The sequence below is a fragment of the Uloborus diversus genome, chromosome 1 (genome assembly GCF_026930045.1).
Source record: "Uloborus diversus isolate 005 chromosome 1, Udiv.v.3.1, whole genome shotgun sequence".
Classification (NCBI taxonomy): Eukaryota; Metazoa; Arthropoda; class Arachnida; order Araneae; family Uloboridae; genus Uloborus; species Uloborus diversus.
The window spans coordinates 204550481-204578089 of NC_072731.1; the positions used below are offsets into that span (position 1 = coordinate 204550481).

Genomic DNA, 27609 nt, shown 5'->3' on the forward strand with positions numbered 1-27609 from the left:
AAGTCATTGTAAAAATGAGTAACCTTTCCCCATAGAGATTTATGTGAACAGTAGCAGTTTAAGCCTCTTTTTATCAGGTGCCGGTTTCACCGATTTCTCATTTTGTGTGCATTATATATCTCAGAAAGTTTCTTATATATTTCTGTAAAACTTTTAATGTATGTTTGTCTGGTTTATTTTTATGAACTGAACCTCAATTTGTTTATTTTTTTTAAATCATTTATTTTTTTGAAATTTTATAAGTTAATTTGAAAAATTTTCAAAATTTTGGACAAAAATATATTTTTCTTAAATATTAACTTTTATTTTTAGTTAAAATTTAGGTTCAGATCATAAAAATAAACAAGACAAACATGCACGAAAAGTTTTACGGAAATATATAAGAAACTTCCTGAGATATCACGCACACAAAACAAGAAACCGGCACCTGAGAAAAAGAGGCTTAAACAGCTGCTGTTAACATATATCGCAATGGGGAATGTTTATGCATTTTTGCGATAACTTCAAAAGTTTTTGGTGTATGATAATGAATAAGGTATCAAATTGTTCAGAATTAAACTATGTATAACATATATTTTTTTCCAGAAAGTCGAAAATTTTGAAGGGTATAGGTCCTTAGACCCTTTAAACCATTGTATTCTCTGATTTCACAGATTCAAACTTTATTTTTAAAAAAGTCTTTAGTCTTGTTCTATTCTAAAACAGAATAGATTCAATAAAGGAACAAAATACAGCTATTATATCAATGAAATAAATTTTCCTTTGATGCTCTACTAATGCAGTTTTCTAACAACTTTTCTTTCCAAAACACTAATTTGCAAAAAAAAAAAAAGGGGGGGGGTGTAGGAGCGTGCACAGAAATTTTGACATCCGTCACAAATGACTTTTACGGGACTGCCTCCCTATTTGCTACCCCTAAGTCCCTTCAAAACTTCACTCCTCATTTAAAAAATTTCGGACCCCCTCAGGTTTGGGTCTGGAGCCTGTCATTTTCTCTCTAAGTCTGCAACTGTACCAGTGTTGGCAGAGTCGGAGTGATTTTGGAGTAAAGGAGTTGTGCCGGCTCCACACTCTCCCTGAAAAGCACGAGAGGTTTTTTTTTGCCGAGAGATCTGTGACGTCATGGCGAGGGAAGCGTTGAACGAGAGAGCCGTTCACACTCTCGGGCGAGGTGTTTGCGCACGCAGAAGCCGGTGATGTCACGAGCATTCGCGCGCGTTTCAACTGTCAATTCGCTTGTTTGTTTACAAAATGGACCACGAAGTAGATGCAGATTTTGCGATGTGCCTGTATTCTTTTTACATACAACTACCTACACATTTACAACACTAAGAAGGCAAAAAAGAAGTCGAGGAAGAAGAGATGGGGGTTGACAAATATGTTTATCCGCTATTTTTATGAAACTGTTTTATGACAACAAATGTGAATTTAAAAATTAAGATTACAACCAAAAATGGCCACAATATTGTGCAATTTAGTTATAAAAATAAAATATAAAGATCTGTACTCATGATTTTCATAGCATTGAATTACACTGTGCGTCAAAAAAAAAAAAAAAAAAACCCCTTCGAAATGCTTCTGACATTTTGTCGGCTGATTCTTATGTAAAATGACCCCCTGAATCCGAATATGACCTCCGTTTTCCTCCTATACGTCCTAATTTTATTAAAGTCCCCCTTCCCCCCAAATTTTAAAAAAATTTCCTTAGTTTTTGAGCAAGTATTTTTTTTTTTTTTTGGAGGTGAAAGGAGCTTTATATTAACTGCTAATAATAGTTTTGATGGGCAAGAGAAGTTCAAAGTTCAAGATTATGGACACCGATCGCAAAAAGGGGGACTTGGGGTGTATACCCCCCCCCCCCACCAATATTAGAAAAATAACGAAAAACGATCTTTTTATTCTGCTTTTTTAAAAAAGATGTTTGTAAAAAACATTTCGGTGCAGAATGAGAGTATAAGACTCTCTTCTATGAATGACTCCTATATCCAAAAAAGATTTTCGCGATGTAAAACAAATTTAAAAAAAAAAGTGTCTTGTGCATGTGGCACGTTGCATACGAGTTGAATCGCAGGTTTTCATTCGAAAAGACATTCTTCTGGCTGATTCTAAGGTAAAATGACCCCTTGTTTCCAAATACGACCACTTTCCTCCCATCTCGCCCCCCTTTTTAGAACTTCCCATACCCCTCCTCTGATTCAGAGCCTTTTTTTTTTTAATTTGGAAGGGGAAAAGAGCATTATATTAACTGTAAACATTAACCGTAAGAGATGTGCAAAGCTCAAAAGCTTGTGCATATGTGGCAAAAAGGAAAACATGGGGGCACTCCCCCCCCCAAACACACTGCACAGCGAAAAAAACTTTCAAATGATTTTGAGGCTATTCCGCCTGATTCTTCTGCTAATTGACCCCCTGAATCCAAATATGATCACCGTTTTCCTCCTACACGTACCGATTTTTGTAGAAAATCCCCCCTTTTTGAATTTGGGGGGGGGGGGGGCAAGTTTTATTTGTTGCTACATATGCACAAAATTTTGAGCTTTGCACATCTCTAGTCATTCAGGGTAATGTTTACGGTTATTGTAATGCTCTTTTCCCACTCCAAGTTTTAAAAAAATGGCTCTGATTTAAAGAAGGGGTGGGGGAAAATCTAAAAGGGGGGCGAGATGGGGGAAAGGTGGTCGTATTTGGAAACAAGGAGTCATTTTACATAAGAAGCAGCCAAAAGAAATGCGATTCCATGCATCAAACCTTTTGCTTATTTTTATGATCCGTGTGCTTTGCGTTCCAAATTATAGGCTCTGTTTGAAAAATTTCCAAAAATTTCAACTCCAAAGAGTTGTTCCAAACCTAATTATTAGACATGGCGAACTGCGATTTGCTTTCTGAAAACCAAAACAAAGCAAATTCCGCGCGGCGGACAGATGGCGCTGCAGTAGCCTCTCGCGCTCCTTTGACTCCGGAACAATTTACCGACATTTACCGGAGGCAACGCGAGACATTCGCGAGAGACACCAAGAGGCGCCGAGTTCCCCATCCACACTCAACCCCTTGTCTTGTCTTGTGCTCTCGTTGGAGAGTCAGGAGCCGGCATCAGAGTCGAATGCTCAAAAATTCTAGAAGTGAATCATTTCCCCCTCCAACTGCACAGCCCTGGTTAAATCACAGTTGTCAAATGAAATTTTCAAGTGCAAAATATGATTAGGAACCCTCAATTTTGAGCCCTACCAGAAGCATAAAACAAATACAAAAAAGAAGAAAATACCTCCATTTGTTCAATTTGACGCAAATGGGTATTCTTGCTATTGGCCATCAAATTCCTTGTGTCCTCCAGCAGAGTTTTCAACTGCATGCTCTCATTATAAAGCACAGAAAACTGCGACTGTAGGCATTTGTATTCAGTTGTTTCTACAACAACACTCTCTGGCAAACACTGAAGCTAAAGCAAAAGATTGTGATAACATTAGTAAGATGTCAAAATACGAGTGAAACACAAACCAATTAAGCAAAATTAATTAAAAAATTTTTCAAAGCAATAGCTTTTTTACAAATATTTATAGATTAGTGCTACAAAGAAATTTTTAATCCTCAAAGCTCAATAAAATTAAATAAATAAATCACTAATTGTGTGATCTGTTAAGAAATTTCAAAGCAAAAGCAATGAATACTCAAAACCAGAGACTGACAATAAAATTTCTTAAACACACATACAAGAATGTCTAGACAATTTAAGGCAAAGTTCCTTTGCTTCTCTGATTTCCCCGAGAATGTTCGGAAAATTTGTCAGATTGCATGATATATATACAGTAAATTAAGATAAGAGTGATTAGTAAAATGAAAAGAAAAAAAAAGTATGTATTTCTACGACAAGGTTACCTCAGCTTTAGAAAACAAAAAATGTATGGATGTTGTTTATATTGATTTTCAAAATGTTTTTGACCAGGTACCGCAGTTTAGTCAACAATGCATCATTGCTAGTAACATATGCTTGGGTTTATCAATAGATCTATTTCAAACAAATCTAATAAGGTTCTTCTGCATTATATAGGGGTTTAGTAAAACCTCATTTGGAGTACGCTGTTCAGTTTTTGTCGCCTTATCTGAAGAAAGATATTTTTGTATTGGAAAAGGTTCAAAGAAGGGTAACTAGATTAAAAAGGGGACTTTCAGATTTAGATTATTATACCAGACTTAAGAGGCTTAACATGTATAGCCTGGAGCAAAGGAGAGTCAGAGGGGACATGATTCAGTTATTTAAATTTATCAAAATGAAAGATGTAAATGGATTAAATTTTTGCGGGGAAAGCAAGACAAGGGGTCATTGTTTTAAGCTATTTAAATCTCAGGCTAACTTGGAAATTAGGAAAAACTACTACTTTAGCAGGGTCGTGGGCACTTGGAATAGCTTACCAGAAGAGGCGGTAATGAGCAAGGGGTGGACAGCTTTAAGAGGGCCATTGATCTTTATTGAGGACTAATTAATTGACTAGAACCAGCCTAGCTAGGCCCAGAGCCTGCTGCTGGTCGTCACATTTATATTTGTATAAATAGCTTTAATAAAAGCCAATTTTAATTTTGTACTAAACAGCTAAATCCCATTACAACAAAATTCAGGGACTGCTATTTAAGTTTGTTGTGAGATAACTTTTGTTGCACAGAAATTCAAACTATTTAAGGACAACTAAAACAGAACTGAACAGTTATTTTGCTGAAATGGATGTTTTATTGTATTGGTATCTGCTGTAATGAGATTTTACTGTACCTAAGCAATATCACCATATGAAGTTACAGAAAACATTAGCCAAAGTTGTTTGTCATACGTATTTACAGCATTTTGTTATGTTATAATAGTTTTATTTTGTACTATTTCACACTTGGATTTTCTAGCCTAAAGCTCATATAATTCATCATGAAAAAGCATGTTTTAGGCAAGTTTTCAAACATGCAGTTGTCTGGCAAGTTGGAGTTTGATGGTTGCCAACCTTCCCTTTAATGGTTACATTTTGATATCATAAAATCCCAAAATTATTCCATCCATTGAATATCTGTTGCCACTCTAAACATCTTTGATACTCCACAAATAATTTTTCTTAAATCTTCACAAAATACATCTTTAGTAAGTCTAACAAGAGTTGAATAAAGCTACGTTTTGAAAAAGGTGTTGGCAGGGTTTGCTGATATATATCAGTCAATATATATCATGATATATATCCAATATTTATTTTTAAAATATCGTGATATTTTCTATATTTATTTTTTCAACCACAGTATTTTCAATTTAAAAATTATATATTATTCATAGTAATATTGTTCATCTATTTTTGAAAATAACCAAAGTTATGTACTATATTTTTAAGATGTATTAATACATCATTAATATAACAAAGTAATATAGTATTCCTTTTTTATTTTATATTTATAAAATTATTAGTAATGTAATAATTTTGATTCTGATTAAAAGTGCTTAGTTTTTTTTTATTTCTCAGTCATATTATAACTGTGTAAAACTAGCCAACAGAAGAAAAATGAGTAAAACAGCTAATGCTAAATTAATTCTATTAAAATTGATTAAAATGTGAAATGAAATTTTAGATATAAATAATAAAAGAAACCTTAATTTTAAGTCTACACATTATAATAAGAATATAAGAAAATAAAGAGTGTTTGAAAGATGCATTTACTATTTTGAAGACTTGAGTTGGGCTTGAGCTATTCAATATATATGAAGGGCCACGGGGAAGAATGATCTTAGTTCACCATGCTCAAATTTTCCTCATTAAGTTTTTGAGCTTGAAATCTTGAATCTTTTCCAAGTTAGCCTCATTCTTCCTCGTTAAAACTCACTATGATGATTCTTGCCTGAATAATATTTCTCTTGAATACTGTCTGTAATAATCTACATGTTCCCATAGGTTAACCAGAGTTTTTTTTAGAAAAATGGACTTTGATCGTTCTTCCTCATAGCCCTTCATATAAAAATATCAGATATATATGAGCCGCTCAGAAGCCAATGCGGTTAAGTCCATTTTTTGATATTTTCTGATTTTTGGAAATTTTGATAAAATAAATAATAATCTTCTTAACTATTAAAGGATTTACTCGTTGGTTACTTTTTTCTAGGTTAGACAACCCTTATTTTAATAGCTTCTGAATATATTGTATAATAACTTCAGAAGCCATTGTGAATAAGTCCAACTTTTATCAATATTTTTTTACATAAACTTTGAAATAAAAATTAAATTCTTCTTCTTCTTTCGATATTTGTTGGCAACACTGAAAAACAAGAAATTCATAGTACAAGAAGTCATAATCCCAGACGCAGATACTTAAATTCAGATCTTTCTATTGCAAAAATGTATAACCTGTATGTCGAACAATGTAATGAAGAGCAAATTGTACCAGTAAAGGAAAAGTTTTACTACCATATATTTTCGTCAAAATTTAACTTACATTTTAAGCAACCTTCAAAAAATACTTGAGCAAAATCTGATTATTTGGTAACAAAAAAACAATCTACAATAGATGAAGAAAAAAATGCAGCTGAAGTTGAACATGTCGAACACTTGCGAAATGCAGAAATTGCCCGTAATAGTATGGCTAATGATCTACTAAGAGCTTCAGACGAAATGTACGTGTTTAGTTTTGATTTAGAAAAAACATTACCATTTCTGAAACTATCCACATCAGTGGCTTATTACAAGAGAAACTTATATGTGTATAATCTTGGTTGCCATAATTTTAAAGCCTTATGAGGGCTACATATATGTTTGGCCTATAACCCAAGCATCGCGGGGTTCACAAGAAGTGTCATCGTGTTTAACTAAACACATTAAATTGTACGCAAAGGATTTTCAAAAAATTATAATGTATTCAGATTCATGTCCAGGACAGAATCGAAATATAAAAACTGTGTAAAGTTTACTGAAATTGGTTCAGAGTGAAGATATAGAAGCTGAATCAATTGAGCTTAAATTTTTATTAAGTGGGTACAGTTATTTGCCCAATGATGTTGATTTTGCAGTTATAGAAGCTTATGCAAAAAAAAAAAAAAAAAAAAAAAAATCCATATATTTATAACCCTAGTAACTGATATCATATAATACAAAATAGTAAAAGAGAGAACCCTTTCAGAGTTGTCGAAATGAATCCACAAGAATTTCTTCCCACAAAACCATTAGAAGAAGCTGTTACCAACAGAAAAAAATCAACAAGTGGACTAACAGTCAATTGGCTTAATATGAGATGGATAAAATTGGAAAGGTCAAACCCAAGCAGCATTAAGTTCAAACATAATTTTGACGAGGATGATACCTTTCATGTAGTTGATATTAAAAAAATAAAATAAAAATAAGTAGGCCAGTAAATTTAAAAAATATAACTCAACCTATATTATATCCTAATGGCAGAACAATTTCAAGAGAAAACAAAAAAAAGATGTATGTTTATTAAAGTATATACCTCCAACTAAACACGACTATTACAGGACATTAACCCGTTCGCACCCAGCGTCACGCGGATGCTACCCAACAATTCCTCTCTTATCAGCCCAGCGGCACGTAACCGCTACGCGCTCTGATCGACGCTGACGTCCCAGCGTCACATATACGCTTTCTCGAAATGGAACGATTGAATTGAATATTTAAACGATAATAGATGGCGCTAAATGGCTATAACTTTGATCTTATTCGAGTCACATGGTATTTGACCTTCATGTATAGGCTTTAGTTTTTTATTTGGGCCTCTCAATGGGATAGATTTTTTTTAATGTAAACAACAGTGAATCACTGCTCTGCGCGAATGATTTATGAGGTCTCAATTGCTCTTGTTTATATCTTTGCTTCTCTTTTTTTGTTACGAGTAATTGAAAGAGATATACATCTAGCTGAATAAATTATGGGGGAGGGGAGGATGGTTAAAATATTTTTGCGTATGTGTTCCAGACTTTTGGGATTCCCTGTTCGATGAGAGTACAGGAATGATTTCAAGCGGCACTGAAGTTTATGATTATTTTTGAATCCTTTCTGATATTGTTCTTCTTTATTTATTCTTTTTCATTTGGAGACTGGAACATTGCAATAAAAATGGTTAGCGAAGTGAGTGAAAGGGAATGTTTTCGAGAGAATTATGAAGCAATTTTGAGACTTGTTGCGTGGGAATTGAACTATTTTAAATTCGTTGACCTAAGTTGTTTTAATTAAATTTACATATTTTTTTGCTACATTTCTTTTTCTTTGATTGCACACTCAAGATGTCTAACTCTAACTTTGTTTTTGTGCACATATTATTTAACTTTGTGCACATAGTTAAAGTTTTAGTATTCTACTTATTTCACTCCCTTCTAATAATGTAATAGTCTTTATATTAATAATTAGTAATCAGTAGTACATTGTTACAGCAAATTTAAAATTTCAAGTCATTATTTTGATATGCTGATTTTATATGAATATTTTTGTTCAGTTAGGCTTAACTGCTGTAAATGCTCGGGCCGATGGCGGCGTTCCATTTCGGAACGTTCGGTCCCGTAGCTGCGCTTCGTTTTCCATGCGCTGGTCCTCAAGGGGTTAAGGACAACACGTGGAGATCAAGATTTACATTTAAATAACTCGGAAGAAGATGGTGTTTGTTATGATGAATAAACATAAAACTTATGAAAATAATTGTTATTTTATTATTTTTACATGAATTTCTTATCTTTTTCAGCTGCCAAAAGGTATAAGTCCTAAAAATTTTAAGCTGCTGTCATGATTTCAATACATACTTATGTTTTCATTTACACATCCTGTACATATCTTGTCTTTTTGCAGAGTTTACACCTCGAAAAAATATTTTATACACTTTTCTAATTAAATTAATAAACCAAGAATTTTAAAAACTAATGTATCAAAAAACATTAATTTTCTTGATTTTTGTGTTTTGGACTTAACCGCATTGGCTTCTGAGCGGCTCATATATCAAAATATCGGATATTTTCAAACCCTGTCTGTGGGCTTGAACTAACTTGGATGAAATTTATAGAAATTTTCGAATGTGTATGGCAAAGAATGAGACAGTAAATCCCAGGGTTGTAGTTTTGGCCGGACAAAACGGATTTTATCCAAGCCACTGGCTAAAACCGGTTACAACTGGCCAAAACTGGATTCAACCACTATAGAACTGGCCAAAACTAAATTATGTGAAAATACACTTCTAATTTGTATGTATGTGAGAGATGTGTGTTTTGCAACTAATAAATCTGTTAGTTGGAAGTTGTTTAAGCATAGCAATTTTAGTTAATTAAATTTAACGTTAGGAAAGTAATTTACATTATTATAACAATAGTAGTGAACAAATTTTAACTTTCTTCAAAATTAATAACTGAAATTGCTCACAACTAAAACAAAAGACATAAGGAATACAAAACAGCCTGTAACATAAACACAGTAACTTTTCAGTAGTGTTTGTCTTTTAATTTTCAAAAGTGTTTTCCCCCTGTACCTTTCCCTTTGTTTTTAAAAAAAGGCCTATATATTTCTAAAAGAAATTCTTTCTTTTCTCTCATTTATTCTTCAAAATTACTTGAAATACTTAGTACATTTGTGTGTGAGAATTAAAATCGATTTATTCAGTCTTAAAATGTTTCACTCTATTATTATTATTTTTTTTAATGTTACTGCATATTTTTCATGCAAACCTTATCTTCTAAACATGCTGTAATTTCTACAAACTGTACAACATACTATTTAGATAAATAATACAAGATGATTGATTATAGTTTGTTTTACATTTCTTTTTAATAACTTATGTGGTTTTCACTTAAAATTTGATAATTACCTAAGTGGCCAAAACTGGATAACTGATTTTATCCATGGTTAAAACCACCACTGGTTGAAACTCTTACAACCCTGGTAAATCCCCAACAAAGCCAAAATACAGGAAGTTTATTCATGTCTAAGCATAGGATATCAAATAACAGATAAAAATGTGCAATGGTTATGAGATACAATTGGATTTTGAAATAAGTGAAAAATTCGGACAAGAGCATAAATATGGAAGTTTTAAGTCCCATGTGTAAAACTTGGTATGTATGCATACTGTAATCTGAAATAATAAAGTAAAGTTAAATTAAAAAAAAAAGTCTTATTTTGTATTGCGTGGCTTTATTTGTACAATCTCGGAACTGCTATTGTTCAAAACAACATGAGATTTTGCTTTCATGGCACATCCTCTTTTTAATCACAAAATTGTGGAAATTGGATTAACCCTCTGATTGCTTATCCCGCGATTACCACAGGCAACTCAAATGTAGCAAAATCTGCTCATCCTGAGGGCATGTGTTTTTCTTCCTTTATTGAGCAGCTTATGCCACTTTTGCACTGAAATAAATTAAATTCAGTATTAGATGTTTAATCTATGTTTTGGCTAACAAATGTCGTTAGTTGTCCACTAAATTGCTATATTTGAAGACACGTAGTATTACCCGCTCAAGTTCCACTCTGAACTCTTTGAGATTGACAGTTTGTCACTTTGCAAGCCATGTACCACCTAACCAAACAAAAAGAGAGCATCGAAGATAGTGTGCTGTTTTCTGTTCAAGAAAATGTGCAAATGGAAAAGAAATTTGGAAAGAAACACCAATCTGGTGCAAAGCCTGTGAAGTTTGACTTTGCCTTGGACCCTGTTTCGAATGCTATCATACTAAACAGCATTTATAAGGGTTTTTTTTTCCCTCAGTGCTTTATATTTCCTTACATTTAATACATTTTACTTTTTTATATTATGAATAAAAAGATATTATCTATAATTCAATTGAAAATTAAAAATATATACATTTTTTTGGTGATAACATCTGAAATTGGTTTTTCTGACAGCTTAGTTTCTCGTGATAAAAATTTCCATAAAAAAATGTTTCTAGAAAGAAAAAAGGCATAGTTCAATTCTGCAATAAAAATATACATAGATTTAAATATGCAAAAAAAAAAAAAAAAACACACACACACACACACACAACCACAATTTATGAAGTCATTTTGGTCCATGCATTGAGTAGTCAAAAGGTTAAAATTTCAAATAAATTTGGCAAAAATTATACTAAATGTGAGATTCAATCAGAAATCATTTAAAGTGGAAATTTGGAGAAAAGGAGAGGATTTTCATTCCAGCAATATAAATCAGCAATAAATATTTTACGCAGAAATACTTTTAATCTATCAATATCAGTTCATACTTACATCCATTTTTAGCTTTTCAACTAGTTTTAAAGCTTCTTTATGCTGGGTATTCAATGTTTCAAGCTCCATTAAGCGATTGCTAGCCAATTCCTTCTGCTCTTCAAGTTCCTTTTGCAAATCTTCCATCTAATACAAGAGGTATGCCATTATTCAACTTCGAATTTAAAAGTTTCCTTGAGATTTTATTAGGAATATATTAGGAGCATACACATTGAAAAAAATAAATAATAAATTTAAAAAAAAATCATTTTTATCTTTTAGCAAATGTTAGTTGAAAAATATGTTCCCTAATCAACTATTTTTAATGTAACTTTTACGTCCTTTTATAAGTAAAAATTATTCGGATTACTTTTTTGATTATTCTGTTTAAAAAAATGAAAGGAAAAAAGATACAAAATAATTAATTTTATTACCAACACAAGGTTTCCCAAACAACTTTGAAGGGGACACAAAAAATAGTTCTTAAAAAGAATGCCTCCTAAACAGACCATTTTAAAAACCAGTAGAGAGTGGAACCATGAAAAGTCTTTAAATATATGGAGCCATTAAACAGAGCCAGGGGTGTACACAGGGGGGAGAAGGGACACCTGTTGGCCAGGGCCTGAGCCTGAAGGGGCCCAGTATTTTAAAAACTGGGCGTGAAATATAAAGGAAAACTACATGGGGGGGGGGAGTCATTTTTAACGGGTCCCAAAATTTCTGTGCACACCCCTGAACAGAGAAAGTGTGATTAAACAGTCAATATGTCTTACAATAAAAAGAAAGTGAACTATCCTGCACTTCTGTTAGCTTCATGGTTTGAAAAACAGCTGCATTTTCAAGAGCCATCTGGTATTTTCTGTTTACTGTGAGCACTAATTTTTATTTAAAGATATGAATTAAGATGAAAAACTGTTTCAAAATATAATTCGCCTAGTAATTTTTATGTTGGCAAAGAAAAACAGAGGTATTTTCTAAACTTCAAAACCTATTGTTTACTTTAGAAAAGTTGTACCGTTTATAGAGAACTGCGTTATATAGGGCGGCATTATAAATGTATTCTACTGTATTATTACAAAAACTGATTATGAAAACAACTCAAAAGCCATAAATATAAATATATATTATTTCTATATTATATACATATGAAATTTCATTTCCAATCTTAATTACATCTGTGAATGTAAGTTTCTTTACCAGGGTTCGTTGATTTAAATCAGCTTGATTTAATTGAATCAAGTAATTTTTTTAACAAAATCATTAATTAAAATCAGTACATTTGATTTTTATGAATTAATTTTGCATTCTTAGAATCTATTGCTCTAAATTTAACTACATTGCATTATACAATCTTAACTTCAATAGGCAAAACTACATAGATCCAACTTTCTGTGTGTGAAACAGATTTTCACTCTTGCAATATTGCTTTTACACCAAAATAACAGTTCAATTTGGTACAGAACCAAATAAAAATTTAGTTTTTCTTATGCTTATACTTTATTACTAATATAGTTAAGAAAAGTAATTGCTCAACATTTTCTTTATACTAAAATATACGTGATGATGGGAACCTTATTTTAAGCAAAGCAAAAAACAAAATCACTTACTATCAAAGTATTATAACATATTTATGTATGTTAAAAATGTATTGAATAGAAAGAGAACTTATCTTAGTTTTAAAAGTAAGCTGAATGGATTCATATAATGTATGAAATATGCTTATAAATGTAAAGTATTTAATAATTAAAATCTTTTGAAGATTTATAAAAACTTTAAAAAAATTTGATTTAAATCAAAAAATCTGATTTAAATTTTTTAAAATCAGATTTTTTGATAAAAAAATCAAAAACAATCATGTTTTTTACTGAAGACCTGCTATGCAATTTGCATGTAACATAGCAACTCTTCCAAAATTTTTTACAGTGTGAACATATTTTCTGAAACTGGGTTTATACAAAAAAGATCCAATACTCTGGTTTTACACCAAAAAATAAGTGGAAAAAAAAAAAAATGTGAAAAACAAAACCAGAAAACTAGACCTTTTTTGGAACTTTAGAAGCAGTTTTGGAGAAATATACTCATAAGTATCCCTTCCTCCTTGTTACAATTTTTTCATTTTTAAATTTTTCCCATCTCTAGCCCTTTCAGGTGTCGATTCATGTTTCATTTGTGACCATATTTTGTGAAAAAGCAAAATATTTCTTGTGAATTTTCTTTATTTAGGGAAAAAGAAATTTTCTTTTATAGACTTTCCTTTTTTTTTCCTAGAAAAAAGTTATATCAAAAATGCTAATGTATGCAACAGTTAAAAATTTGACTGCATTCAGTAAAATCTGTTAAGTTGACTGCAAAAGTAATGCATTGGAAGTGGCTGACTTACCCAGGTTTTACTGTACTATGTATTTTTTCCCCAGAAAAATCTCTGATATGATACACAATAATTTGTTTTCAATCACTAAAAATATTGAAAAAAAAAAAACTTAAAAATGGAATTTAAGAGTAAAAGAATCTTCAAATTTGTGGAGAAGGAATAAAGATCAACAAACTCTGGCATGCTACACTTAGATGGATTATCCAAAGAGATACTTCTAGCCAACCAGAAACAACGACGGACGCACAGCAGTCAAACCCCAACCAGAATGAAGAGAGATCAAGTTTCAGCCAACCAGAAACAAGGATGAACATTCATCAGCCAATCCCCCCAGAATGAAGGGAGAGCTAGCTCTTCCCATATAAAAAGTGACAACACATTGATATCTGCATCAGTTGCTAGGAAGTCGCTTCCCTGGAAACTTCGACGACGCTAACACTGAAGATGGCCGCTGCAGATGCGGCCAAAACGCTTGGTGTAACAACACTCAGATCAAGGCACAACAGCCCGAAATCTTACAACATTATTAATTATTTTTTTAATTTACCTCTTATTCCGCAAGAAAATGATTCTTCCACCCTTAAAAAAACTCGGTTTGACGAACAATTTTGTCTAACCTATGGATAAAAGTGACAAAGGGGTGATTCTCGAAAAAATGTCCCGTGCGTAACTCTTAAGTTTTTTATTTTTTCCAGCTAACCAAAGCCTTCAAAAAATAATGTTGTTAGGGAATAATATATGCTTTAAAATACTATCAAAGCATAACAGTTAATCCCATATTTAATTAATAGTTACTTGAATAAAATGAAAAACTTAGTGTTACTCACAGGACATTTTTCGAGAATCTCCGAAAGGATTTTTGTATTTGAAAAGTATTTTTCCTGAATTGAGTGATACTAAAGTAAAAAAAGGTATTTTTGTCGGCCGACAAATAAGAATGCTTATGGAGAATAATGACCTTGATGAAAATCTCACCTAAAAAGAATTAGCGGTTAGGTTGTCTCTCAAGGAGGTTGCTCGAGGATTTTTAGTCAGTCAAAATTAAAATTACAAATGCCAGTTTTTTTTGAAAAACTTCTTGCAAAACTTTGAGATGATGGAGTGCTAAATGTCATTGAAGATAGATGCATTTCCTGCATCCTCACTTTGATTTTTTTTCCTCTTAATCTTGCAATAGTGAGTGATGAGCATGGTGAACACTTCCATTAAGATATTAAATGTATAGAAGAACGTTACCAAGGAAAACGGAATGCAAAAAATGCTGGGAGATTACTGTTGGTTTGTAATTAAGAGAAAAAGTTATTGTTTCTTCATTTTCTTTCATAATATGTGCCTTATTTTTCTACTCAGTGATAAAACCTGTGCTATTTCTCCTAAAAATGTATGTATAAGTGCAAATTAAAACTATTTGCATTAAGATTCAAAATATAAGTAGATAAACATGTCTAAATTAGATTCAAAAATGTCAAGTCCCCCCCCCCCCAAGTCCTTTTCTGGAAATTTAAATTTGTTATAACTTTAAAATGGTACGTGTTACAAGAAGTTAGTTTATGTATTTATGTTTAGCAGGCCCAACTTGACATAAATCAACTATTTTTCTCAATGCTATAGAAAAAAAGTAAAATTTTGTCACAGTATAATTAATGTCTCTGCAATAGAATCACAGATGCAAACAGATTCTAGATATGCGTTATAAATCGGGACTAATGAGTAAAAAACAGCTAAAATGTGTAAATTTTTAACCTAATCCATAAAATTTTGTGAAAGATGTATGTTTTAGAACTCAAAAACCATGATCAATTGATCATCAATTCCCATGATTTTTGAGCAATTTTTTCTGAAAATCCTAAATTTCCATTACTAAATTCAATCAATTGAAATCCATGATTTCTCATGACCTTCCAGGTATGAGGACACCCTGTAAAATATACATTTCATTTAGAAACATTTGGTCATTAAAGCAAAATAAACCAGATGAAAAATTAGTGGTAAATTCTGCTTCGGTGTAAATGAGTCTGGATTGACCTCTGCCTTTAGTGGTTATTCTCCCTTCTCGTCCAAATTCAATAATTGGCTGAAACTATCGATAACTTAAGAAATGGTGGGGGAGGGGGGGGGGGAGCACTATCTTAAAAAAGGTTGGGTAATGGGAGAAAACGATGGTCATTCACGAGATCTTTAAACATAAGAAAAAGCTGGAATAGTGTCAAAAGCAGTTTTTGTGCAGCACAGCATAATAAATTTGTGCACACTAAAAACTTTAACTTCAACCTTAAAAAAATCCTCATTTTTGCATACTATGTAAGACCTAAATACTGCATAAGAGCAAAACTTTTTTTCTAACAATTTTATTCAACTTCATTGCTTAGATCAGTTAAGTTGAAAATGTTTGGGAACAAAATTAATTTAATTCAAAAAAATATACAGAAAAAAATATTTTTTTTATAGAAAATTATAAATTTTATGTCTCCTGCATTGAAAACTATTTTTTGGACTTAAATAAATTTTTTGTGCTATTTGAATCTGTACGAACAACTTTTTGCCAACTCAAAATTTTGAGTTTCCAAATAAAGGTTTTTTTGATAGACCCTAGCAGACTCTGAAATGTTTTTATGAGATCAGTTTCAGATGTTTTCACTATCATACCTGCGAAAGTGCAGTGAAATTCGTAAGAAAATAATCTTCTTCAAACCAAAGTTAGACCCTTAATATGGCATAAGGGTATACAGAAGTCGGGATAGTACTTAAGAGGATACAAACTTATTTTTTAATAGCACATTACCATTCTCATTGTGCAAAGCCCAAATTTTACTATGCCATTTTTTCTCTTTTAACAAGTTTCCAATCCTCTGAAGTAAAAAATCAGCCACAGGAAACTACAGGATTACTCACCTTTGCTTGAGTGACTGTGCTTATGGGTGGTCTCCCATCGCTGTCTGTAAGGTTGTAAGACTTCAGTTTGGTCAGACACTCAGACAAATGCATGTCCAATTTCTCCTCTCGCAGTTTTGTTTTGGATAAATCATACTCAAGATCCTCAATGTGATTCTTCAATTCGGCATTAGCGATCTCCTGAGCAGCCAGTTTATCATTCATTTCGGCAAACTTCATAGAAAAGTCATAATAATAAACATTAGCCACTAGAACACTGTAACCTAATAATTCATCAGTGTATTATGTATCTTAAAACCAGAAGAAATAATTTCTAGATTGATACTGAACATATTAGAGTTGCATTTTTTTTAAAGCTAAAAGCAATAATTTTGTAGCATAATTAATGAAAAGCACCAAATTATTAGTATGCAGTGAATACTTAAAATTTTGATCCCCCCCCCCCTTTTTGCTAGTGGCACATCATTCAGTTCTCTTTCATAAAACTAAGAAGTTTTTTTTAGGAACTTTTAAAAGGTAGCTTAATATTTTTTAATGAAGGACTCATAAGACATAACTGAATAAATTCTATAGATCTTTCATGTTTTGAACAACTTTCGAAATCATTATAGAAACAGATAAACCAGCAAAAATATCTTACATTAAGAAAAATGGGAGGGGGGGGGAAGTGCTGTATATGGGAAATAATTGTAAAATAATTACAAATTTTAAAGTGAAACAATACATTCAATAAGAGATGAGCAAAATCTATGAAAATCAGTAAGATATTGTAAAAATTTTTAACAAGAAATGTTTCTATTAAAATTCAAAACATAAAAGGTATTTTTGGCTGAAAAATATTAATACGAACTCTTAAACAAAAAAGGTTTGTGAATCATTAATGTCTAATGTCAAACATACAACAATATGATATGGCACACTTATGTAAAAATTAAAGAGCTTTTAAGGGGTTTCTATTAGGTTCACAAGAATTATGTAATTTCTTGTGGTATGAGTCTAAAGATCATATTAGCATTAGTTAAATGCTGACATTTGATAACAATAGAGACCTCAATCATCTATTTGACAAGTACAGGCAGGTTAAAATTAATTTACTGAGACATTATTTAAAATCATGCAGATCTCAACGTTTGCAAAAAAGTTCATCTAATTTCCTTTCAATCACAGCAAACCAATATGAAGTCTTCATTCTTACATTACTAACTTCATTCTTACATTATGAAGTCTATGTAAAAAAACTGTACAATCTGAAAGAAATGTTATTAAAAGTAACAGGAAGAGATGATCTGTTTTGTTTTGCTCAATAAATTTCAATGTCACAGCTCTGTTTTTGCATTAAGCATTCTTGTACATACGACATAAAGAAATATAACAGATGTTTTACCTTTAAATTCATCTGATGATGTTTCTCGTGAAGTCCTGTCACCAACAAGTGTAAATTTTTATTTTCATTTTGTAGTTCCACATTAGCTTGACGAACAGCATCGTCCAAACTGGGAATTTCCTCTATATCACAAAACCAACTTTTTATAAACTTACAGTTATAAAGAATAGATCATCAACTTAATTATCAACATTACTATTAAAATAAATAAGTATGAAAGTTGAAGAAAAATAAAAAGTTACTGCAAAGATTGTGTTTTGGATTCTGAGATAAAGAAAATAAAATACAATAACTCACTTATATTAATGTTTTGCTAAAATGTATTTTTGATATAGAGTTTAAAAACTTTCCATTTGTACTTCATAACATCACAAGATTTCTTTATTAAACTAAGTCACTAAATTAACACAAGCACAAAAACTTCTCACTTAAATTATGATTTGTTCACAACTAAATGCAAAATAAATAAAAATTTCTAGAAAGTTAAGTGATTTTTCAGTATAGAGGAAACAGACTTAGGGACCAATTCGATGAAAAAAAGGACTTTAAGGAATCAAAAAGGAAAGAGATTATTTTGGGGCCTTATATGAAAGCCTTGTAATTGAAAATGTATTTACCATCAGAAGTTGGATCGCCTTTTAGAGCAAGCATGATTTTATGGTTTCTTTGCACGATCCTGTCAAAAGCCTGTAGCACTTTAGCCACTGCTCTCGTTGATACTTGGACTCGTTGGGCCAACTTCTCCTCCAGTTCCTCCCGATCCCACTGGCCCAAAAGGGCAAGAAAGGAGGTGGTAGCTTCATTTTCATCTGAAATAGAAAATATCGGCATGTATTGATTAAGTTCTTTACAAATTACTTATTAGGATTTGATTTATAAAACTAGGGGCATTTAAACACTTTAAAAAATTAAATCCTAAAAAGTAAAGACTTGCTAAAACCGATTTGCACAAATTGGAAGATGATTTCACTAAAGTAGCTACCGTAAATGAAGGGAAGGGAGGTTGTGGTTATGAGCCAATTTGCCAATCCCTGTCAACAGTATGTACACGTAAGGACTGTTATAAATATCCTACCCACAGACGAAAATTCTGGTTGACCTAGTGCATGACTATAATGCAATACAGTTTATACTCATTTCACCATAAAAAAGTGAATGAAACTTAGACATTTGAAGGACAGATATCAAATAAATAAGGATTCATAAAAGCCTTAAGCAGAGAAAAGGATTCCTTAAAATCCATTACATATTTTACTGTTACCAATAGTGTTTTTTGCATGCAATATTTTAGTTACTTTTAATTATATTGTCCAATCATCGAGCTGCGTTATAGTTACAAATATGAATCCTAGACTTTCTACTTTATTTGTGAGAATTCGAAAATATTAATTATTTCTCATATCTGCAAAGTGGACATATGAAGGAAGGGAAAAATTGTTCACCAATCTACACTAATTTTTACATTTAACCACATCATGTATTGTAGATATCTTTGTTATTTTGGTGCATGATGGTCTCACTCTAAGATGATAATTTTGTGCTATAGTTTTCATTTGAATATTTTATAATTTTGCGTCTTATGTTACAAAGTTTCAATTCTTTTAAATTTATGTCTTGTGTGGGTGGTAAATTTTGTTTTTGCATTACATTTGCATGAGTACTTAATCAAAGACATATAGTTGTGAGAGGAAAAAACAATTGGTTTAAGAGCTTACTTCTGTTTTCATATTCATCAGATGTTTCGGCATCAAATCTTTGCAAAAGAATTCGAAGATCCTCATTAAGCTAAAAAATAACCAACTAGTTAGATAGAGCAAGCACAAACTGAATGCTTCAAAGGAATAAAATGGTTGAATAAACTGAAGAAGGGAAAAACAAAATATACCTGATTCCAATAACGATTGACTACACATAAAACTGCTTCATCACTTGTCTGTCGCTTTTCTAACTGCTCGATTCTCTGGCGTAAATCTCCTTCTTGGCGCTGTCGTTGCTCCAATCGTTCGGTGAGTTTACGATTTTGGAATTGTAGTACTTTCATGTCCATTTCCTCCTGTTAATAAAAATGTTTCAAAACAATTACCTTAACAGGTTCAAGATGAAAAGAAAAGCCATTTCTGTATCATCTATTAACAATGCAAAAACATTTGACCACACAAATTTTTATCATACAAATTATTTAGAATTAGCTTCAGCTACACTTTCCTTAGTGCTCTGTAAGCTAATAACAGCAAATAAAAGACTTTTTTATGGCTCTGCTAAGAACAGATTGCCAACTTTACTAAATAAAAAATGAGAAGTCTTCCATGACGTAAGTTTCTACACCTTTCCTAAACTGCTTGACAACAAAAAATGAATATGTTTTCTGACCAGGGTTGGCTTTCTGTTGGCAAAAACTGGTTTTTGCTCCGCTAGTGACAGAAACTGGTTATAATCAGTACAAACCGGCAGAAACTCGCAAAAACTAAAAAAACATCTTTAATAATTGGATGCTTCAGCTGACTAATCGATTAACTCCACTTTTTAAAAAAATCATCATTTCTGCTTTAATAGTGCTTAATCAATGCTTAGCACGTCAATTTATGTTAAAGTTTTGGTTCAGTACATTTCTGATGATGTGACGGCAGAAAATGAAACAATGAAACATGAGGTCCTATTTACTCTTATGTAAAACACAATCTTCTTCTTCACTTTTCTCGACTTTTTGTTTTATGGAATTAATCGATTTGGCAAGTAAGGCATCCAATTAACATAATTTCTACATGATATTTGTTTAAATAAACTAAGAAATGTAATTCAATTTCGTCAATTTTAAAAATAAAACCCATTGCCCTTGATTTAGTTCAGAAAGAAGACTGTTCAATTGCAGATGCTTGTAACATTTCGATTAATGTAACAAATAACGAGAATCTTAAGGGCGCTTAGAAAAAAGAAGTGATATACAGATTTAACTGGGGGCAGTTACTGATTGTCATTTGCTAGCTTATATGCTTCATCTAAAATGCTTGGGATTGAAATTATCATGTGCTCATAAAGAAAATGCCAGAATTTTAATGTCAATATTAACCTAGATTTTGTACCAAATATCACAGCTTTGCAAAACAAATTGACCACATTTCCCAAAACTTTTTTTTACCAGTCAAGTTTTTAAAATTACCCCAGTTACTGCATGGTAGACCAGTTTAAAAACAATTGATGAAAGTTTCCTGAATCTTGCTTGTTCCTTAACGGCAGTGCCATCTAGTTCTGTTGTGAGAGTATCTAAAATATCTCCTCTATGCACATTAAGTTAAGAAACCATTTATAGTTTAAATCTACCTTTTCTTAGAGGCAGCTGCAAAGTGCAAATAAAGTAATATTTGATTTTGAATGATATTGCAATTAAATTGTGCTTGCAAATACCAATCAATCTCCACTGCTGAGCAAAAGCATAATCATTACACATGAATTTCTTGATGATAATAAATGTAATTAAACAATAAAATGCATAAAATATGTAAAAACAAAATATTCTTACTGTCTAGTTTACATGAGATTAAGTGGCTGTAAAATTAGTAAGAATTAAAAGCATATGTGAAACTCAGAGTTCAGATAAGGAATCACAAGCTAAAAAATAAACAAAATAAAGTTCAGGAGCCTCCTCACCACATCGAAGTTTGTTGAACTTTGAGAAATTATTTCATCACTCATCCAAAAGTTTATGAATTTTCAAATTTTCTTTTTTTTTTTAATTTTAAGGAGTTGGTGCTTTTAATATTCTCAAATTAAAACGTTAACTAAAAGTACCTTTTTTATGAAATTAAAGAGTGATTGGATAAAATAGCTTTATTGTACACTTTACTTTGAATTAAAACTGATTTATAATTTCAATAGTATCGGTGTTCCCCAGCACAAACTGATGACATTTTCATGGAAGTAAAGTGGAGAGGGGGCGATAGGTGTCAGTCAACCTCCAGAGGAAGTCGATCAGCCCAAAATTGTTGGACTAAACTAAACCACTAAGCTAAAACAATAGTTATTGTGATGACAATCATTTTTGGCAACCATCATAAATACGTAAAAATGATTAGAATGTCTGTGATCGAATTTCAGGTTCTAACAGAATGAAAGACAAAATTAAGGTGGAAAATTTTCTAATTTTTATTTTTCTGGATGGGACTATTTAGAAGTATTGGCACTATTTCCCTTATATCTTAATTGAATACCATAATTTGTCTTCAAGGGACAATTATATCAAATATGACTTAACATTCATTTTTAATTTCTTGTGCTATTCTAGTTTTTCTTTTCAAGAAAATTGATTTTGGTGCTTAGCATGCAATTTAATTCTAAGTGCCCACTTTATTCTGTGTCCTATTACTAGTCCAAAAACTTCATAATGTGAAGCATTTGTTCAGCTGCAGCATTATTAGTATCACTAGTTAGTAGCACAACTGTTTATTGGGACATAGTCGAAAATTTGGGTCCAAAAATTAAGCTGTAAAAAATCTCGACAGAAATTGAATATTTCAGACTACTCTGGGAATTTCAGGATGTATGATCCCACCTTAAATGTGGTCACTTCTTGATTATAAATAATAGAAGTATTAAAAAAAAATCCTAATATTATCATCAGTGGTTACGGAAAAAAAAAAGAAAAAGAATTTTAAAAAAAAGAAGAAAAGCTGGCACTTTACCTGCGTTGATACAGGACCTATGCGGCAAGGTTCAAAATGAACTCGTTTAGAAGAATTCTGAGATGAACCATCCTGTGGAGCAGGTCGTTTAGTCGACATGCTCAAAGCCTGCAAGAAAATGTTAAGGTATTGAATTTCAAAATTAAAACAGAAGACACAATATGCAAGAAAATTTATAACAAGCGAAAGCAGAAAAGATTGCTTTATTTCAGAAGAAACACAATACGGAAACAATGTAATTTCTGACAGTTAAAAAGTAAAATTACATTTTAAAAATCAACAAAATTAATACACTTTTTTATAAAGTTTTAAATCAGAACAAATTTTGTTCGTATCGATATAGAAATTATGTCAGCGACAGACTAGGGTGGCGTAAGAAAATTTCAATTCTTAAAAGGGCACTGTGAATCAAAAGAGTTTGTGGGCCTCTGTACTAGATGAAGAGAAAATAAAAAATCTAAGCTTTCAATAAGATTACTAGACAAAAAAGTTTTAAAACATTTTAATCATTATTACATGGGACAAGAAAAATGTGATAAATAAAATTAATATGTTCATCTTTTTGAATTTATATATGATTTTTATTCATATTGAAACAGTTTAATAGGTGGCTGCTTTGCTTTCACTGCTCACCAAGCAGGCTTGGCATTTTGTGATAGTTTAGAGATTTTGCAAATTATTTTACTAAATCTGATTACACTGTGAGACAAAAAAAAAAATATCTTCAAAATATCAAAATGCTTCTGACATAATTCTTGCTGAGTCTTATGTAAATTGAACCCCTGAATCCAAATACGACTACCCCATCCTGTCCCACTTTTTAGAAATAACGGAATGATCTCTGATTTTTTCCAGTTTTTTACAGTTTCATAGCCGTTATTTCTATTTGGAGGGAAAAGGAACATTATGTTAGCCATTAACCTTCTTCTCAGGAACTAGAGAGGTGCGAAGATCAAAAATTTGAACATTTAGAAGAAGTTAGAAGATTCACAAGGATAGTCTCCCCTAAAAAATTTTAAAAATCATCAAAACCAATTTTTTTTCTACGGGTTTGGTTTTACAACTGTTTCCCTTATTTTTTGGGATAAAATCAGAGTACAAGACTCACCCCTATAAGCCCTATGTCCAAAAAATTTTTTTTTGAACAGGAGGCTTAATTGTCCTGCCCTTCAGATTTTGAAAACAATATAATAATGCCTTTGCATATTTTTTTTTCTTTGCATAAAAGCCATTTTGTTCACCCCTCTCCCCATAAAATTAAGAAATGAAGGGTCTAGAGGGAGGCAAATTTAACGTTTTCAAAATTTAACCCTTTTCACGTAGCATAAAAGGTTAACTCTTGCAAAAAAAAAACTTTTTTGTGGGGAGTTTCACCTTGTGTTAAGTCATCTGCATAGAGATATTCAGACAGTGATCTAACCAGACACGGATCTGCGGACTAACAGAAAAAAAACTAGCACTAAAGCTAATTAACGTTGCAAATATATACTGTCGGCTCTCCACCCATTTTGTTGCGGAGGGGGGGGGGTAAAGTTTTAGATCTGAACCCAGCACCAATTACATTCTTTTTTCAATGAGATTGCAAATAATTATACACTTTGAAAATCAATAGCCAAGTTACCAGAGCAAAACGCGTCAATGAAATAATTGAAACAACTTTCTCTTAATCTTTTTTTTTAATTTTTAATTTGGCTTTATTTGAAACATTTTATATTTTGAAAGGGCAGCTGCCCTTCGCTGTCCCCCTCTGGATACGTCCATGACCTCATTGCAAGTAACAGCTGCTTCCTGTAATCTATTCCAAATGCGGGTCATTCCGTGTCAAATCAACACACTTTTTGCAAAAATTTGACCTCACCACCTCAGATTTTAAGGAAATTTGGCACATAGGTAGCATCTATGTAGACTAAGAAAAATACCAAATTTCATTAAATTATATCAACATATGGCAACCAAAGTTACCAAAAATCGACCAAAAAAGCATTACCTTGCTCTCTTGAAATATGAATTACTCCTCTCCTAATTGAACTAGAGATATGAAATATGTGTCATTTTGTAGCAATTGTTATGCTCTTTCCTGTGATATACAACAAGAAATTTTTTTTTAAATTTCAATTTTAAATTTCAATTTACAAAAAATGCATCTCTAAAAATTCTGAAAAAATTCCAAAAGATACAATAGCTTATTGTTAAATGTTACAAAACGTTTCAAAATGGGAGGACAATGAGCTGATGGTTAAAAACAGAGTTGGGTTTTTTGCCAGCAAAAAGATATTTTTGCAGTGGAAAAAACCATGGCAAAAATGGAAAAAAAGGCAAAAACCTAATTGCAAATAAAGTAGCATTACAGTGTTAATCAAGAAATAGTGACAATATCAGGGGTCTGTCCAGGATTTTTCACAGGGTCCGTTTTTTGTGAAAAATCAAATAATTTCGCAAAAAAAAAAAAAAAAAAAAAAAAAAAAAAAAAATTTGTTAAAACGAAATTTTACAATTTAGAGATGGCACAAACTGCATCAATTAAACTTAAAGTTGAGTCTTTTACTCTTCTATGTCGAAAAAATCATTCTGGAGTGTTTATCTGATATTTGGCCGGGGGGGGGGGGGCATCGCTCTCTCAAGTATCAATATTTATCTACCATTCTACATTATGTTAAATTATACTAGAAATATTTCTGTACAGTATTTAAAATAACTGTAACAAAAAAAAAAAAATAAATAAATAAAATAAAATTCAGAATAGGGTTCAGCATTTAACTTTTTGACCCAAGACACTCTTAAAAAGCACAGAATTTCGTTTAAAACTTATAAATTCCGTGATTTTAACAAAAATAAAAAGATATTTTAATTGTTTATCTCTTAACAAAGCGTAATAAACATCAAAAATTCGAAAAATCGGATTCCCATAGCGGATGCAAAGAGATCGCAATTCTCAAAGTGAAGGCATCAAAAGTATAAAAACGGCTTGTAAAAGAAATATTTTTGATAAAATTATTTTAAAATTGCATTTTAGAGTCCTATGATAAACATTTCATTAATATCTGTGGACACAGTTGACGCAAAAAAAAAAAAAAAAAAAAAAAAAAAAAAAAAAAAAAAATAAATAAATAAATAAATAAATAAAATAAAATAAACCATCTATTCAGCATTTTAATTTTTGACTCATAACAGAAAATTGAATTTTGCTTTAAAAACTTGAAATGAGAGTTCCAACAGAAATAAAGAGACTTTTCATTTATTTGCATCCTAATAAAGCGAAGTTAACTTGGAAAAAGAACAAAATATGATTCTCATATCGGATGTTAAAAGATTGCATTTTTCAAAATGTAGACACTTAAAGAAAAAAAAACGGTAATTAAAAGCGTTTATTTAAAATTAATCATCCTTGTTAGCATCGAAAAATCAAAACTCATATAATTTTCTCCCAAAATAACAATTAAACATCGCACCGCACCGCAAAAACGCAAATATTGACAAGCTGGCAAAATAAGAATATTTTCTAATCAAGTCATTATAAAGGTTCAACGCCAGACGCTAAGTGGTGATAATTTTGAAGTTGGTAACCCTATCTTAAGAGATATTTTTTCCCCACCCTTATTACTATCTATCCCTTTGCAGTTCTAAGCTCATTTCGCAGATATATATTATTATTGTTTATTAAATCATGAGCAGGGAGAAAAGTGCTTACCAATGCCTTTTCAGAAAAGTTTATTACAACACCGCTGCTAATTAGCTGTGATAAAACAAACAACCATTATATTTATTTGGCAGTAGAAATTACTTATCACTTGCAGGAGCATCGCAAGAGTGCCGATTTTTTTTTTTTTTTTTTCAAAATTAGCCGGTTTAGTATAAGCTGATCCCTCTAATTTGACTTCAAAAAAGGCTCCAAAAATAATTGGTTTATACACAGAACTATGGTTTATACACTGAAATATGCGTTATTTTGCTTTTGCTCTTTCAATAAACAATTTGTGAAAGATCCGATCTTGTTTATCATAATTTTGTGAAGGGTCCGTTTTGTTTGATCGGGATTTTGTGAAAGGTCCGTTTTGGTTGATCGGATTTTTGTGAAGGGTCCGTTAACGGACCCAAATATCCTCTGGCCAGACCCCTGAATATAATATAAATAATGTTCTTTAATATTTTAGTTATGTCTCTCCATGTTACTTCTAATTTATAAGGTGAAAAATAAATAAAAAACAAATGTTGGGATTGCAAAATTTAAGATTTTAAATGTTTGCTAAAACAATTTTTTCAGAATGAGCCAATTCCTTCAATGCTAAAATAAAGAATGTTTACTTAATCTTAGTAAATTAATAAAAAGATTGAATTCTAATATATATATATATATATATATATATATATATATATATATATATATATATATATATATATTTAATTAATAAAGGAATATTTACTTGAATATAGAAAAATATTAACTTTTCCTCACTAAAGAAATAATGCATTTTTTCTCACTTACTGGGAAAATGGATAGCCAAGAGAAGAATTTAAAAAGAAAAAAAAAGCTGATCAATATGTGCATTCTATATTCACTCTACTTTTTAGTAATACTAGCTCACTCAACAGAAAATGGCAAAGCCTTTTACCAAAATCTTTTCATGGTTTTACTTTTATAAAAGAGGAAAAAAAACTGTCCGTAAGTTGTTAACACAAAATCTATTTTTGCCACTTCGGCAAAAACCTATTTTTGCCGGGTGGCAAAAACTGTGGTTTTTTCCGCCCCCAGCAAAAACTTGCCAACCCTGGTTAAAAAAATTTAAAACTAAAGTGGTTTTATCAAAATTTCAACTATAGTGAAAGTCAACTTACTTTGCTATAGAAAACACAACTTTCGGACAATGAGATGAAGAAAGTTGAAATTTATTCCAAGTGATATATAGAATGTCATATACTTTGCATAGTTAAAATCATTATTGAAATAATTTAAAATAAAAGTTATTTCTTTATGAAGACGGGAAAAGAATTAAGAAATAACTGTCGCTTGAGTCTAAGGAAGTTCATTATGTGTTATTGGATAGGGCTTCATTGCTTTGTGAAATATCATGTTCAGGAAGAACATACATTCTTCCAGTAGGAGTC

At 31.4% G+C, this 27609-nt stretch overlaps 1 protein-coding gene across 2 annotated transcripts in view; it reads right to left on the reverse strand.

Annotated features, from left to right (window-relative positions):
- LOC129234141 (E3 ubiquitin-protein ligase BRE1A-like) overlaps nucleotides 1-27609 on the reverse strand; it is a 78046-nt gene that overhangs the window by 43341 nt on the left and 7096 nt on the right. For both annotated transcript variants that reach the window (XM_054868035.1, XM_054868034.1), the window contains exons 2-9: nucleotides 22507-22614; nucleotides 19716-19883; nucleotides 19546-19615; nucleotides 18448-18639; nucleotides 17831-17952; nucleotides 16447-16659; nucleotides 11205-11330; nucleotides 3263-3436 (exon numbers count right to left, since the gene is read on the reverse strand). In XM_054868035.1, the coding sequence (XP_054724010.1) occupies nucleotides 3263-3436; nucleotides 11205-11330; nucleotides 16447-16659; nucleotides 17831-17952; nucleotides 18448-18639; nucleotides 19546-19615; nucleotides 19716-19883; nucleotides 22507-22605 (1164 nt within the window). In that variant the 5' untranslated portion in view covers nucleotides 22606-22614. The remainder of the gene's footprint in view (nucleotides 1-3262; nucleotides 3437-11204; nucleotides 11331-16446; nucleotides 16660-17830; nucleotides 17953-18447; nucleotides 18640-19545; nucleotides 19616-19715; nucleotides 19884-22506; nucleotides 22615-27609) is intronic.